Here is a 16,148-nt window from a genome sequence, read left to right as displayed (position 1 = left end):
TTTCCTTCTTCAGCTGTTCGAATGCTAGCTTGGCTAACTTCAAAATGATTTCTCTATTTAATTTTAAGTGCTCTGAACATTCTCTTTCATCTTGTTCATCAATTTCTGGTTCTTCATATCCAACAGTATTAGCAAAAAGTCAATGTACATTTCAGTGAGTGTTGTGCTTATGTTCTCTTCATTGTTCTCTGTGAGAATATCCTGAAGTACTGTGGCTGTGATCCAGCAGAATACAGGAATGTGGCACATGATGTAGAGACTACGCGACGTCTTAATGTGTGAGATGATTCTGGAGGACAGACTTTGATCTTTCATCCTCTTTGTGAAGTACTGCTCCTTCTGTTGGTCAGTAAATCCTCGAACCTCTGTGAACAAACCTACATACTGAGGAGGAATCAGATTGGCTGCTGCTGGTCGTGAAGTTATCCACACAAGAGCTGAATGAAGCAAAGTCCCTTTTACCAGACTTGTAAAGAGCACATCTACAGATGCTTTTTCTCAACAGTGTTCAATGATCTACTTTTAAAATTTAGAGTCAGGCGACTCTCATCAAGTCCATCAAATATAAATACTAGCTTACATTCCTTATATAGTTTTGATTTCTCCAGGTCTTTCAGTTCAGGATAAAATTCTAACAGAAGCTCATGGAGACTGAACTCTTTATTTATCATTAAGTTAATCTCTCTGAATGGAAGCAGGAATACACAGTTTATATCCTGATTGGCTTTTCCTTCTGCCCAGTCCAGGATGAACTTGTGCACAGAGACTGTTTTTCCAATGCCAGCAACTCCTTGGTCAGCACAGTGTTTTTTCTCATTATTTTTCCTCAGTTCAGTAAATATATCATTACATTTGACTGGTTTTTCCTGTGTTTTTCTGTGCTTTAAAGCATTATCAATCTTAAGAATTTCATGTTCGTGATTGACATCTTCCATATCTCCCTCTGTGATGAACAGATCTGTGTAAACAGCCTTGAGTTGTGCTTCATTTTCTCTGCTGCCCTCAAAAATATATTCTACCTTCTTCTTCATGTTTGTTTTGTGAGTTTCAAAACAGTTTTGCTGCTCTGTAATAAACATAAACAATATCGGCAGAAATTGAATTGAATTACACATATTTGAGAAATATTTTCATATTAGCATGATCGTCATTATTAATAACTAATGCAGAAAGATTAAATCCATACTTTTTGAAATATCTGACTATGTTTTTCATGCATCTCTGATATAGTTTCTTCTTTATATTCTATAAAATCTGATGTGATAGGCACTGCAATTGCTGCTTGTTTTATATTTTCTTGTTTCTGTTTACAGACAGTGATTGATATTTACTCCAGGTACAGTATGTTGTGAATTACCTCCAACAGCAGCAGATATATTCATATTGCCCTCCGTCTGAGCTGTGAGAGAGAAAAAGAGAGAATTCCTCACTGGGAAACATTTATCAGAAATATGTCAGTAGAGTAAAGAGGAATATTTTAAATATATTCAATAAAATATTTAAACAAGTTACATTTACAGTGAATTAAATGTTACCTTGCGTGTGTTCTTTCACCAACTGTTCAGCCAGATCATTTTGGTTCATCTTTCTCAGGATATCTACCATGACCTCCACAGCTTCTTCTGGTCCAAAACACACCACCATCTTATCTACTGTGTCAAATATATCTGCCTTCTCCAATTCAGACTTTGTTATATGCTTATGATATGTATTCATTAGGCGCCAGTGAAACTCCTTTAGTTCAGCTTCTACCAGCCCCTTCAGTGACCCCACGAGCAGCTCCTTGACAAACGCCATCTTCCTTCACCAACTCACAGCTGCAAAAACAAAACTAAACATCTGAAGAACTTCCACTCTTAACACATTGACCTAAGTGCTCAAATTATATTAATAAGATGTGTATAATGTTAGGAAAGATGCTCAATCTGCTGAACAATCCTCACATACATTAATGGATTAATGGAACAGATAAGCTAGAAATTGCTCTTGATAATTTGATTATTGGGACCTTGCAAAGATGACAAGCAAAGACCTGTCAACAAAACAGGAAGAAGAGGGGCAAGCATCGAGAAGGAGAAAGCATTAGTGTATGTTCTACCAGGAAGACTCAATGCCATGTCAAATCATGGGATTACATCTAGCCAATCGGTATTCTACACAAGGACTATATAAGCTCTCTACTCATCCTCATCTGTGTTTGCAGATACTGATATGACTTCCCCTCTGCCCTCCCCACCACCACCACCAGGTTGGCCCTGTCCAGGGGGTAGGCTCCGCTCCTGCCTCCGTCTTCGGCAGTACATGCTGAAATCTTCATCTACAGATCCACACCAAGGACCGGGTTTACGCCACAGAATACTGTTTTATATTTACATATTGATTTTGTAAAACAGATATTTTTGGATCATAATTTCGTCTACTGAGTCTTTATGGGAGTCTTTCTAGAACTGAGAGGTAGATCTGCTGGTTCCTCTCCAACAACTACCACATTCTCTATCTCATAGATGACTCTCTCATCATATCTCCTCCCAATGCTGTTCCAAGCTAGTCCCAGTACCTCCTTCAAATTTCTAGGCAGTAATCTAAACCCCCAAAATTTCCAAGCTTCGCTTTCCTAAGAAAAACTTGACAGAAACATTCTGGTGGTCTCCAACCTCTTAGCTAAGCCTCTGTGTTTTAAATGTGAGCTGCTATCTGTCTTCAGGCACTTAAATTTCACTGTGCATAATCTTGTAAGGCCGCTCTTTTATCAGTCCAGTCCACAGTCTCGGGAGCCAAATCTTCCCTTCCCCCGCCTCAGTTTATGCTGAGGAGCCTGACTTTGCCCGACTCCCAGCGTGGATCAAGGTTGTGCCAAGAGTTCCCTTCAGGGAACGAGGGTTACACAAGTAACTGTGACGTTTCCTTTCAGTCAGTCACTATGATATTACATCAGTACCTGACATCATGGCTGGCTTGGAGTGAGCCCACCAGGGATGCCTAGTTCTTCAGAAGCATAGGTCGGGGGTGGGGCACACTAAATAGAAGTGAGGATACAGAAGATGGAACATGGGGAAAGCAGTGAGAAAAAAAAAAGTGGGACAAGACGCTAAGTGGAAGGGGGTGAAGGAAACCCCCTATCAGACACAGCTCAGACTACTGTGACTAGCCTGAACTGTGGGGCAATGGAGGAGCCAATGTATCCAGGGAAAATGACTAGTAAGAAGGCACACAGATCCAGGGGAATGGCGCTGCAAGCCGAAACTCTACCCTGTGCCAACGGGTGGAGAGGGCATGGCACACAATGAGCTTAATATGCCAAGGTGAAGGCATCTATTACCCAATAGGCCAAACTCTTCTTGGAGACAGCATTTCTCTTCTTCTGTCCCCCAAAGCAAACATGAAACTGCTCTGAGTTGAACGGGACCAGGAGAAAAGTAAAACACTAATGCTGTAAAACACCAATGCACCAATTGTGATTTTTGATGGATGATGACGCTACTTCAAAAACAAATGGGACAATTCTTAAAGGTTTTCAATCTTAAGCCAACATTAAACCATTTTTTTGTTGTGAAGGTAACTCTTTAGTGACTCGCTGCTTATTAAACACTACTTATCAATCACACCTGGAAACTAATAAGACACTAATGATAACTAATCAGGGAACACAGGAAAATGACCAAATTAGGAAAAACAGTAACATAAATATGACAAACAAAGATTAACAGAAAGTGGCATTGGAAACAGTTGCTTTCTGACTTTCTAAACCATTTAGTAATAATTTATAATGCATTTAACATAAAGGGTTTAACAAAAGTGTAATAAATAAATAAATAAATAAAACCATGTTTGATGGCTTTTTATGCAAATTAACTTTCCCCCTAGAAAATTACCAAACCTATGGTGTCATCAACAGCAAAAAAATATACGGTTTCTCCTTTATAGTAATTAAGAAAGGTGATGCATGAGTAATATCTATGAATAAAATATATTTGCATGTCATATTACTTACATTGTAAAACATAACCTCTTGTGTAACAAAAAGTAGGCTACTTTAAAATGATTATATGAATTCTATAAATGTTTGAAAACAGGAATGCAAAACATTACAGTGAAACATGTTACAATCTTATAATCCATTCCATATTTAATCATGTTTCTTAGTATTTTATGCTTACTTACATGAATAAGGAAGTGACTTTGCGCTCCACAGCTCACGACTGACCAGGTTGTTCTGCTACTAGACAAGTTCTCAGTATGTCCTTGGTTTCTTCATTAGGTCCATGTACATTTCCACATCAGGAAGCAATAATGACAGTTCGATGATCAGATTTTCAAAATGAAAAAAATCACACAGTCAAGGGTGAACACAACATGTACAACTTCTGCTTTCACGTTCGTTTTGACAGTAGGGTTGCCAAATCTTTCTAGAAAAAAAAACACCAAATTGTTATCCTAGTTTTTACAGTTTGGTTTTGACATTGTTTTGATAAAATTTCTGCTAACGTTTTATAATAATGATCAGGTATGAGGAATATAAAAGTGTTTGTTAATGATTATTGAATCGCTTAAAAAAGTCAGTTTCTTTACTAGTCAGTGCTTAAAAATATTCAATATATTACACATTTGCTGTGACAGTCATAATATTACACAACATTTTTATCATGTTACTTTGGAGATGCCGAAATTGTTTAAAAATGATCTTTAAAAAACTATTATTTGGAACAATATTTTTCAAAGTGAGTGATAAAAAAAAGGTTTACCCCAGGTTAATGATTTAAATACCCCCAAATAAGGTTGGAGGGAATTTTTAGTTGTTGTTTTTTTATTTGTTTGCATAATTTGTTATTATTATTATTATTATTATTTATTATTATTAGAGGAAAGTGTGGTTATAATACTCTATTGATTATAATTCCTAAAGAAGGATGGTGTGAGACAAATTAGAAAAATTTGGGGTTTTCAATTGTTATTATTGCTATTATCATATTACGCCGTTTATGACTTTTTTTTATTTGGTATGTAATTTGAAGATTTTTAATTATGGTAAGCTTTATTTTGCTTTTTTAAATCACCCTAGCTTTTTGTCCCCTTCTGGTTTTGTAAAAAATCGGAGAAATTATTCTTACAGTTAAACAGCACAAAATGTTTAACACATTAACTTGAACAGAACAAAAGACACTTCTCTTTTCAATATAAATATGGCTTTATTGGAAAAACCCATATAACACACTCATTCATTCATACAAGTTGCTGGAAGAGAGGAAGTGAGAAAAGAAAGAGAATGAAAATGTGAAATCCCAAGTTTACAGCAATATGTGAAATTGCATAGACCTGAAAAACCATAAATCACATGATTGACCCTCGTTCTTGAGCAGTTCAGCCTGAATCTGGAGGTCTTTGTGTCACAGGGTCATCCTAGCATTAAGAGGCTTGCTGATTGGCTGGGAGGTCAGTTGTCATGGAAGGTTTAATTCACTGGGTTGTTTATAACCAATTGTTGTAATTTGAAGGAAAACGCCCCATAAACGTGCATTTACTTTTATGTAACTCCATTTTTTTTAGCATGAACAGTATGATTATGCAACTGTGTTAGTGCTACAAGGACACTTCTGAAGAACATTTTTAATGTAGTAAAGCTACGCATAGCATTATTTTCAGTGACGCAGGATAAAACATGCTGTAACTCTCCTATAGTCTTCATGAAATGTGAGCTTTACAGAGAGAAATAATTACTGTTTTAAGTAACTACCATAAATGACATACTGTGGAGCAAATGCTGACAGTCCTTTACTATGGTACTGAACGCTGTAAATTATCAAAAGATCTTACATTAGCTTTGTATTTATGATACTCAATCTGATCAGTGACTTGTCTAGAAGGTAAAACAAGTTTCTTCATGTGTGATTAAAACAGGGTTTGTTCCTGCAATTGAATTGATAATAATAATAATAATAGCAACAATAATAAACCTGTCACAGTGTGGTACAGGAGATAACACAAAGAATGATAAACAGTCTTTTAATAATCCACAGAGGTGTAGGGCATCAAACAGCGTAAAATTCAATCTAAACATTAAAACAAAAAAGAGCCAAATTTCACAAAGAAGCCCAAGACAACAGGCCCAACCTTCCGAGAGGGTGTTAACCTCTTCTATTTGTTGTACAGATGGCAGAACAATGGGGAAGTGGGCCTTCCTAAGAAGAATGCAACAGAGATCACATCCTGACCAAGAGGAAGTGAGATGTGGAATGCTGCTATGCACTGACCTAAGGTCGGGGCAGTAAATTATCCGACTTATCTCTGTGGCAGGTTCTATCGCAGGAAGGAGAGGAACGACTGGCAGCAGAGACACATATAGGTTTGCTGTGGAGAGTCAGCTATATGGAGCACCTAGCCCAATACAGGGGCTGACTAGAACCAGGCAAGCTACACTGTTACTGAGTCTGGCTGCCAAGGGTGTTGGAAGAAGCTCCACAAGGGTTCACTGACTCGGGAACTTACTGGATGAGAAAACAATGATCGCATCCCCGGGTGAGGTTGAAGTGTGACTCTCACCCCAAGGGGGCACTGGTATGCCAAAAAGTTGCTCAGAGCTGCTGAAGCTTCAGGTGTGATCCACGTATATGCGCAGAACTCTTGCGGGACACAGCAATGAGCCAGCTGGAGGATCATGGCAGTTTTATGCATATTATATCGTAATAACAAATGTCCAACTTGTATGCTCTATAGGATCCAACGAGTGACTTCAGCTTTGAGAATGAAAGCCAACCAGTTTGTTCCTCAGTATTTCTGCATGTTTCTTTAATCTTCATCTCTTTGCTCTCTTCTTCAGTAAACGTTACAATAGTTTGTCAAGTGGATGATCCAACAGGAGTTCTTATGTAGGTTTGGATGTTTGTTCCGTTTAAGATTAATTAACAATAATTAATTAAAGCTGCAGTCCATAAGATTCGCCTCTTTGTCACCATCTATGTTTGAAAACCTGTAACTGCAGTTCATTGCGGATTTATATCCCATGCGTACTTTAGGGCTTCAAGCCGTGCAAAACATTATTATTGTTATACTTCATTCTTGAATTATTAAATGTTAACATTAAAATTAAATTTAAAACTCTGCCCGCTATTTATTGTGTGCTTTTGGTCTTGTGTTTTGTCAGTTCCTCTTGCGTGTTATCCCGTTCAGGGTCTCCAGGTTTGTGGCTCCCTTCATGCCACATGGACGCCGTGTTCTGGACTCTTGTGGATTCTCTTTGCTCTTCCTGGATTTTCTACTATGACTCATTTCTTCCTGGATTTGTTAAATTATTCTTTGTCAAGAAACTTTGTTTAACAGCACTTGAATCCTCTGAGCCTGTTGTGACAGTCTCCTGCAGGCTCCTCAGGTAAAAATCTAGTAGCGTGGGAGTGGGAGCTTTAATTATCAGACAGAAAAATAAATCTAAACTTTTCAATCAGCTTCCTATTTCTCATTGGATCGCTGAACTCTTACATCAGTTTGGGTTAATAAAAAAAACAAAAAACAACAACAACATCTTAAACACTGTGATTTAGTAATTTATTGATTTACTGTAGTTACTAATATGTAGGTAATACCAGCAGTGCCATTTTTGTAAATTTATATTGGAGCATATATAACACTGTAAATAACACCAAGACCGACTTACGTATTTACATGATTGGCTTTTTGGGTAAACAGTGTTAACATGATGCATAAGGGGTTTCCTATCTTTCAAAATTATTCCATACAGAAAGCATTGAATACTAGAACTCTAAAACTACATCTTTCCAGAAGTGCATCTTCACGTGCTGATTGAGGTTCACTTTGCGTCCGAAACTCTTTCCACAGCGATCGCATGCGAACGGCTTCTCTCCGGTGTGAACAACAGCGTGAAGCTTGAGGTCTCCTTTCCGAGAGAAGCCCTTTCCGCACTCTTGACACACGTAAGGTTTCTCTCCGGTGTGAATCCTCATGTGGGAATCGAGGGACTGTTTGTATCCGAAGCTCTTCCCGCACTGAGAGCACGCGTACGGTTTCTCTCCCGTGTGAACTCTCGTGTGAGTCTTGAAGCTGGCTTTATGACCGAAACTCTTTCCACACTTCTGACAAACATAGCTGTTCTCTTTGAAGTGACCGTTCACGTGAGAGTTCAGAGTTTCTTTCAGCGCAAAACTCTTTCCACACTGACCGCACGTGAACGGTTTGTCTCCGGTGTGAACTCTCATGTGTTTTATAAAGGTCCAGTTCTGACTGAAGCCGCTTCGCACTGTGGGCAGATGTACGGTTTCTCTCCGGTGTGAACTCTCATGTGGCACACGAGGTGCATCTTTTGACCGAAGCTCTTTCCGCACTGCTGACACGTGTGAGGTCTCTCTCCGGTGTGAGTCCTCATATGGTTCGTAAGGCTCCCTTTGTACCTGAAACTCTTTCCGCACTGAAGGCAGGTGAAAGGTTTCTCTCCAGTGTGAACTCTCGCGTGGTCCTTTAGCGACTGTTTATGCAGAAATCTCTTTCCGCACTGATGGCAGGCGTTAGGTTTGGCTTTCTTAGGTGTTTTTTGTGAAGATGTTTTTTCAGTCGTAAAATGACTACGTTCCACACATTGATCCTTCTCGTTCATTTCATTGGGTTCTTGTCTCTCCTCTTTCAGAGACATCAGCTCTACAGTGGAGGGAAAAATTTTAATACACGTTAACTTCAAAGTGGAAATTAATTGGGATTTACATCATAAAATTGATTTGTTTTGTGGATTATATAATACAATAATATTATGTAACGCAATGAACGCAACAGTTCGATACAGGTGCATCTCAATAAATTGGAATTTAATTTAACTCAAACTCGTGTATTAAATAAATTCAGTGCAAACTGACTGAAGTAGTTTAAGTCTGTGGTTGGTTTGATTATGATGATATTGGCTCACATTCAACAAATGTCCAATAAAAAAACGTTTTTAGTGAATTGTTGGCTTTCCGGCATGTCCTAGGTCTTCCCAGAGCCACCTCAGCTGGCCTCTCTCTGGATGCGGAGGAGCAGCGGTCTACTCTGAGCTCCTCACCCCATCTCCAAGGGAGAGGATGACACTCATTCCAGAGACAGAAGCGGTTTGCAGTCAACTCAGATCCATGCCTTAGCCGGACATCTCTGGGCCACAAACACTAAAGATTGCATCCGTGATTATTTCCACTGGCCGGGCCAAAGTTAAGCCGTTTTGTCAGGTCAGAGATACTGAACAATCAGGGCACCCCCTTCATGTCTCAGATGACGGCCTTCTCCGGTGAAAGCAGCTCCTCGGACAGACGGTTTAACCAGAAAATCAAACTGATGGGCAGACAAGCGGGAACGGTACCTGTATACGACCCAGCCAGAGGAACCAGTGTTCAATCGTTTGAGAAGGCAAAAACATTCAACCACCAAGAGCCTAAAAACCTTCAACAATGTAATCAAACGATTGCTCTTGATAATCAGCCTTTTAGCACTGTGGAAAACGAAGGATTTGGGCGACTAGCGGACGCTCCTTCTCAGATGTGGCCCTACCTGATCTGTAGGGTGTTGACTACTCCCACACAGAAGAGTGCTGTTGTTCTACTTATTAATGTTCTCCAACGTAACAAATAAGGTTTAAATCACTTGTGCAGGCTGTGCAGATTATTGTCATTATTAGTACTCGTACAGTTGAAGTTAGGCTACTCTTTCCAATAAAATGGGAGTTTGTTTCTCAACATCGTTCTTTATTCATCACCTTTTTTTCTTGAAGTACCCCATCCGAAATTTTAAAAACCATGCCTTAAATGCACCGTTTCTGATCATTTTAATGTCAATGTTAATATCACAAATATGATACTTTTTATTTTGAATTGATTTTTTTTTTGAGATTATCAAGAAGCTATTTTTCAGTATTTGATTGTCATTGAACGAAGCTGTAAGGAATACAAATCAAATCATGACACTACTAAATAAATATTTAAAAAAATGCATTAATAAGATTATTGTTTTTATTATTATTTTAAACAACTAAGGAAAGTGAAATGCTGAACTCTTGTGGAATTTTACAATGATAATACCAGGATACTTTTAGTGGAGTTTTCTTGTTATTTTTCTACTGCGAGGTGAATGAAATCAAAAGAGGGACTTTATTCTTTGAATGAAAACCGACCTGTTTCTTCCTCAGTATCTTCATGTTTGACTCTGAACGCTTCTTCAATCTTCAGCTCTTCTCTCTCCTCTTTAACAAAAGCCATCTTTATGAGAGTTTTTCGCGAGGATCTGGACACATTGTTTCCACTTCACTATTTAGAGTTAGCTCAGGTAACATCTCATGCTTTCAGGTAACATCTCGTACTTGTTTGTGTTTGTTGTCCTCGCTGTGAACCCCTGAGAAAAGTTTGCTCTGTTTCTCCATCCTCTCTACCGGACTTCATCTTTACCGATACACCGATTCATGATCGATGGAGCTAAACGTGGATGTCGAGCTACGAATTCATTGCGAAAACGGCGCTTTAAACGCTTCAAAACGCAAAACTGTCTTCAACAGATGCGGGCGCAGCCGGGTGACGTCACGCCCCGACGCCAAAATAAAAGTCCCGTTTAAACGAGAAAGATTCTTCTTTTTCTTGTAAGGTTTTGGTGCTTTACCGCCCTCTCTGCTCCGGAGATAATAGGTTATAATAAAACATAACACCTACATAACCTACACCCCTCGTATAAACACCAAACTTTAATTATTCTTTAAATGAACTCCTTAATAACTCTTTTAATGTGATCTCCCTCACCTGTGTCTGTGCTTCATATCTCATAATAAGCTGCTCCTTTTGCTGGTTTTGCTGTAAAGGACCATATAAATGTGAACATGATTAACAAAAGAACTATTTATAAATTAACAACTGTAATAAAGTTACACTTACACTGTATATAATGTAATAAAAGTATTTACTCTGCATTCTCACGTCTTTCTTATTTAATATCAGGAGAATATCTCAGCTTCATGTTCTTGGAGTAATCTTGAGCCAGATTCACTTCTAAATGTGAATTTTTAAAGAGAAATATAATTTGAATGAAGCAAAGCTAACAGCCATTAAACCCTGATTCAGATTTTTGTATAAGTTTTAAAAGGTGTTTATGACTCGGTGATCAAGCTGAAATTTAACATGAAATACAGGACTACAGATCTTCTATATAAAGGACTGTAATAAAGAAGTTTTATCATGTGCTGAGCATGTAGCATTTGTGACTTAATCATTTAAAAACATTTAATAGGATATTCAAAAAAGTGCTTAGCATGGAGTGAACGTCATACAGTTGGGAGGTAATGTAATTGAGCTGATTTCATTTTGGTGCAAAAAAAATCATAAAAAGCAAATCCGTGAACCTTCTTTTCAAAAGAATATACATAAAATAACAAAGCATTGCTATTCACTGTGGAATCACTTTAACGCTATTGTATTGTATTTAGCATTGCTCCTGCTGTGCACTTCACTGCCCCACTCCCTGTCACAAACAGCACCTCTGTGGCTCTCTCCGACCCCCACCGAAGGGAGCTCTCACTGGAGTATTGATCATCAAAGGACTCAATTTCCCACAACCCCGTACCTTGGGCTGATTAGAGCCACCAGGTGTTTCTCATCACTCCCAACCTTTATAATGAACTTCCCTATGATCACTCTTCGCAAAATCTTGTTTGTCTACACAGCAATTCCGAGCGTTTATTCTTGTTTTGATTATCTGTTGCCGACCTTGACCGTATACTTTTCTGTGATTGTTCTCTGCCTGCCTACTAACCTATTGCCTGTTATCGTTTTGTCTTCTGGATCTCCTTTGTTGCTCTGTTTGCTCCTGTTTGACCTCACCCATTTGACTACGATTAAACCCTGTCGCACATGGATCCAACCGCCTATGACTCTTCATTACAGACCTGCATTGACTATCGTGGACTGAATGAAGTCACGATTAAATACCGCTACCCTTTGCCATTAGTACCAGCCTCCCTGGAACAACTTCGCACCGCCAAGTTCTTCACAAAGTTAGATCTCCGAAATGCCTACAACCTGATCCGTATCAGAGAGGGAGATGAATGGAAAACAGCTTTTTCCACAACTTCCGGGCACTACTGAATACCTTGTTATGCCGTTCGGGCTCGCGAACAGTCCATCGGTCTTCCAAGCCTTCGTGAATGAGGTATTTAGAGACATGCTAAACCAGTTTCTAATCGTTTACATGGATGATATACTCGTCTACTCTGATAGCTTTGATTCTCATGTCTCTCATGTTAGAACTGTTCTCCGACGCCTGATAGAGAATCAATTGTATGCCAAGCTCAAAAAATGTGAATTCCATAAGACGCAAGTGGCTTACCTGGGGTATATCATCAGTTCGGAGGGGGTGACCATGGACGAGCACAAGGTCAAGGCAGTCATGGAGTGGCCGCCCCTCCACAGTAAAGGAACTGCAACGATTTCTGCGCTTCTCTAATTTTTATCGAAGGTTCATTCGTAATTTCAGTACTGTAGCCGCCCCTCTCACCACACTTGTCAAAAGGAATTGTCATCGCCTATCGTGGTCACCTGACAGCATCCAGGCATTTGATATGCTCAAGAAAAAATTCACGTCCGCCCCGATACTCCATCACCCAGACCCGAATCGAGAGTTTATTGTGGAGGTGGATGCATCTATTGTAGGCATTGGAGCAATTTTATCTCAACGTCACGGACAGCCAGCGAAACTCTTCCCATGTGCCTACTTCTCCCATAAGCTTAACTCCGCTGAGCATAACTACGATGTGGGAGATAGAGAACTTCTCGCTATGAAGTCCGCCCTTGAGGAGTGGCGGCATTGGCTAGAAGGAGCTAAATTACCGTTTACCATTCTGACCGACCACAGAAACCTGGAATACATTCAATCTGCTAAACGCCTGAATTCACGGCAAGCCAGATGGTTGCTGTTTTTCTCCAGGTTTGACTTCAAAGTTACGTATCGTCCTGGATCAAAGAACACTAAGGCGGATGCCCTATTCAGACAATTTTAGAGCGTTCCTCAGGAATTCTCTCACGATCCTATCATACCACCAACCCACATCGTTGCCCCGGTCCAGTGGGACATCATGACCGAGATCACAGAAGCTCAACTTTCCGAACCAGCCCCACCAGCATGCCCTCCCAATCGAACTTACGTGCCTCAAGTCTTAAGACAAAGAGTTCTTCATTGGGTTCATGATACCCCCAGCGCCGGTCATCCAGGCATCACAGCCACCCTCCAGCTAGTTAACAACTGTTTCTGGTGGCCAACCATTCGCTCGGACACCATCCATTTTGTTCAACAATGCGAAACGTGCAATATCACAAAGACCTCCCATCAACGCCCAGCAGGACTCCTTCAACCACTACCCATACCGGAAAGACCGTGGTCTCACATAGCCATAGACTTTGTAACTGATCTACCGGTCTCAACTCCTTCACCACGGTGCTCACAGTTGTGGATCGGTTTTCCAAATCTTGCAGGTTCATACCTTTGCCTAAGCTACCCACAGCCTGGGAGACCGCCGAAGTACTGCTGCAACAGGTATTCCGCTTCTATGGCCTACCCGAAGACATCGTGTCTGATCGCAGTCCACAGTTCACCTTTCGAGTCTGGCAGGCTTTCTGCTCACAACTCAACATTAACGTAAGTCTAACCTCAGGGTATCACCCTCAATCCAATGGTCAAGCCGAACGTCAGAACCAAGAACTGTCACAATTCCTCCGGAATTACTGCCACAACAACCAACAGGACTGGAGCCACTATTTAGTCTGGGCGGAGTATGCACAGAACTCGTTAAGGAAACAATCCACCGGGCTAACTCCCTTTCAATGCGTACTGGGCTTTCAGCCTCCATTATTTCCCTGGTCTGGGGAACCCTCCACACTACCTGCAGTTAACTCGTGGCTACAAAGGAGTGAGGAGGTCTGGAACTCCGCTCATGTCCATCTCAGAGGAGCAGTCGGAAGGTTCCAAGCTCAGGCAGATCGTCATCGCCGAGATGCACCGGCGTACTCTCCTGGTGACTGGGTTTGGCTATCAACCCGAGACCTCTGCCTTCGGCTACCCTGCAGGAAATTAAGTCCAAGGTACGTGGGTCCTTTCAAAATCATTTCTCAAATCATCCCAGTTTCTTACCGTCTTGATCTCCCTGCTAATTACCGCGTTGCCTCTACTTTCCACGTCTCATTGCTCAAACCCACCGGTGGCCCAGGAGGAGAGAGGGACCAGGATGAGGTTGCTGCTTGACGCGCCCTCCTTAATCATCGGATGGCGAGGAGGCCTACCAGGTTCGGGAAATCCTGGATTCACGACGCCAAGGCAGGGAACTACAGTATCTCATTGATTGGGAAGGCTATGGACCCGAGGAGAGGTCTTGGATACCTGCTCGAGACATTCTCGATCCCGCGCTCACTGCCACCTTTCACCATGACCATCCCGACAAACCTGCTCCCAGACCCCGTGGAAGACCTCAGCGTCGGATCACTCCTCGCTTCCAGAGCCGCTCGCGAGGGCCCCTCTCTCCGACCCCACCAGAGGGAGCTCTCACCGAGTACTGATCATCAAAGGACCCGTACCTTGGGCTGATTAGAGCCACCAGGTGTTTCTCATCACTCCCAACCTTTATAATGAACTTCCCCATGATCACTCTTTGCGAAGTCTTGTTTGTCTACACAGCAATTCCGAGCGTTTATTCTTGTTTTGATTAGCTGTTGCCGACCTTGACCGTATACGTTTCTGTGATTGTTCTCTGCCTGCCTACTGACCTATCGCCTGTTATTGTTTTGTCTTCTGGATCTCCCTTGTTGCTCTGTTTGCTCCTGTTTGACCTCGCCTGTTTGACTACGATTAAACCCTGTCGCACATGGATCCAACCGCCTATGACTCTTCATTACACTCCCACAGAGAACAGTACAAAGTATTTGTAATATATGTATTTTTTTATTTTTTATAATGCATTATACAGACAGTAGGACAAACGGTGGAAGTTAAATGCAGCTCAGGTCTTCAGGAAGGGGTAGTCTTAGAGACAGTGGATGGCTGAGAAGCAGTAACTGTATCAGATCCTTTGACAGTTTAGAGACAGTCTGATGTTCAGGGGCTGCCTCAGAGACAGCGGCAGTTTCTGTTTTAATGACTGTCTCTGAGACAATGGCAGTCTGAGAGAAAGTGGCGCTCCTGAAGGCACCAGCAGTCTCAGAGGCTTCGGCAGGAGAGGCTTCATCAATGTGAAGGGCTTCAGCAGTCTGAGAATCTTGGCGGTCTGAGAGACTTCAGTGGTCTCAGATACTGTGGCAAAAAGAAAAAGGCATGAAATTTTATAAGATTAAATCAACTTCATTCTTATCAGTATAATAGATAATGGGATCGAAATTTGTATTTTAATTGCACTTTGAATATAACTGGAATATATATTTTTAATGATGAATTTTGAATAAATTCTTTAACAATGAAAAATTATTGAAGTATCAGTGATATATTATTTTAAAAAGTAAACAAAGATGTATTTTATAAATTTGTATCTGCTTTAATGTTTCCATTTCAGCAGAGGCTAAACAAAAGTTATTTTAAAAACAGTTTGATTTTCTACGTTTCCTGATGCCCTTACCTTCTTTGTTCATTGTATTGGGTATCTGATACCTCATATAGAAGTGTTCAGAGCTAATTTAATTGAGCACCTGGAACTAAAACCGTTCCTAGTTCCGTGAACGTGCTAAAAAGTGGGTAGCTCCACCATTAGTTCAGGGTCTATGAAAAGGTTCCTGTGGTGTGAAAGGCCCGTTGTGTTCTGAAGATCAACAAAGACCTTCTGGGTTTTGAACGACATGAAGACTGAGTAATTAATGACAGAATATTCCTTTTTGGGTGAACTATGCCTTTAATGTGTATCAGAGCGGGACGAGCAAATATATATTTACTTATATAATGTATTTATAATATGTAGATTTGATACAGTATGATACAGTTTGATACAGTGTGAAGTGTATACTCACACACACAGCCTAGAAAAAAAATATACATATTATAGTGATATATTACTGTCACGCCAGCGCCACCATCAGATGAGCCAGTCACATGGTTAAGATCCCAGTCACCTGATTACTAACCATCAACACCTGTAGTCACCCGTTCCCCTTCATATACACGCACTCACATTC

At 40.5% G+C, this 16,148-nt stretch overlaps 1 protein-coding gene and 1 pseudogene across 1 annotated transcript; both read right to left on the bottom strand.

Moving 5' to 3' along the window:
- Positions 1–63: 63 nt before the first annotated feature.
- On the bottom strand, positions 64–4,376 carry LOC122342321 (NACHT, LRR and PYD domains-containing protein 6-like). Its single transcript, XM_043236112.1, has 5 exons — positions 4,162–4,376; positions 1,536–1,817; positions 1,358–1,399; positions 803–1,066; positions 64–410 (listed from the first exon to the last, which is right to left on the bottom strand). Exons 2-5 carry the CDS (start codon positions 1,795–1,797, stop codon positions 64–66), a joined length of 915 nt encoding a protein of 304 aa, XP_043092047.1. The 5' UTR covers positions 1,798–1,817; positions 4,162–4,376.
- A 3,145-nt stretch (positions 4,377–7,521) lies between these two features.
- Positions 7,522–10,539, bottom strand: LOC122343074 (annotated as a pseudogene).
- Positions 10,540–16,148: the final 5,609 nt, after the last annotated feature.

This window comes from Puntigrus tetrazona, chromosome 4, assembly GCF_018831695.1.
Source record: "Puntigrus tetrazona isolate hp1 chromosome 4, ASM1883169v1, whole genome shotgun sequence".
Lineage (NCBI taxonomy): Eukaryota > Metazoa > Chordata > Actinopteri > Cypriniformes > Cyprinidae > Puntigrus > Puntigrus tetrazona.
This window is presented reverse-complemented; position numbering and strand designations above follow the sequence as displayed.

Excerpts from the sequence above, each read along its gene's own strand:
- LOC122342321 (XM_043236112.1), bottom strand. The coding sequence starts at position 1,797 with ATGGCGTTTGTCAAGGAGCTGCTCGTGGGGTCACTGAAGGGGCTGGTA. Across the intron at positions 1,067-1,357 it reads TATATCTGCTGCTGTTGGAG|AGCAGCAAAACTGTTTTGAA; the intron begins GTAATTCACAAC and ends TGTTTATTACAG. Across the intron at positions 411-802 it reads AAATAATGAGAAAAAACACT|CAGCAGCCAATCTGATTCCT; the intron begins GTGCTGACCAAG and ends CTTCACGACCAG.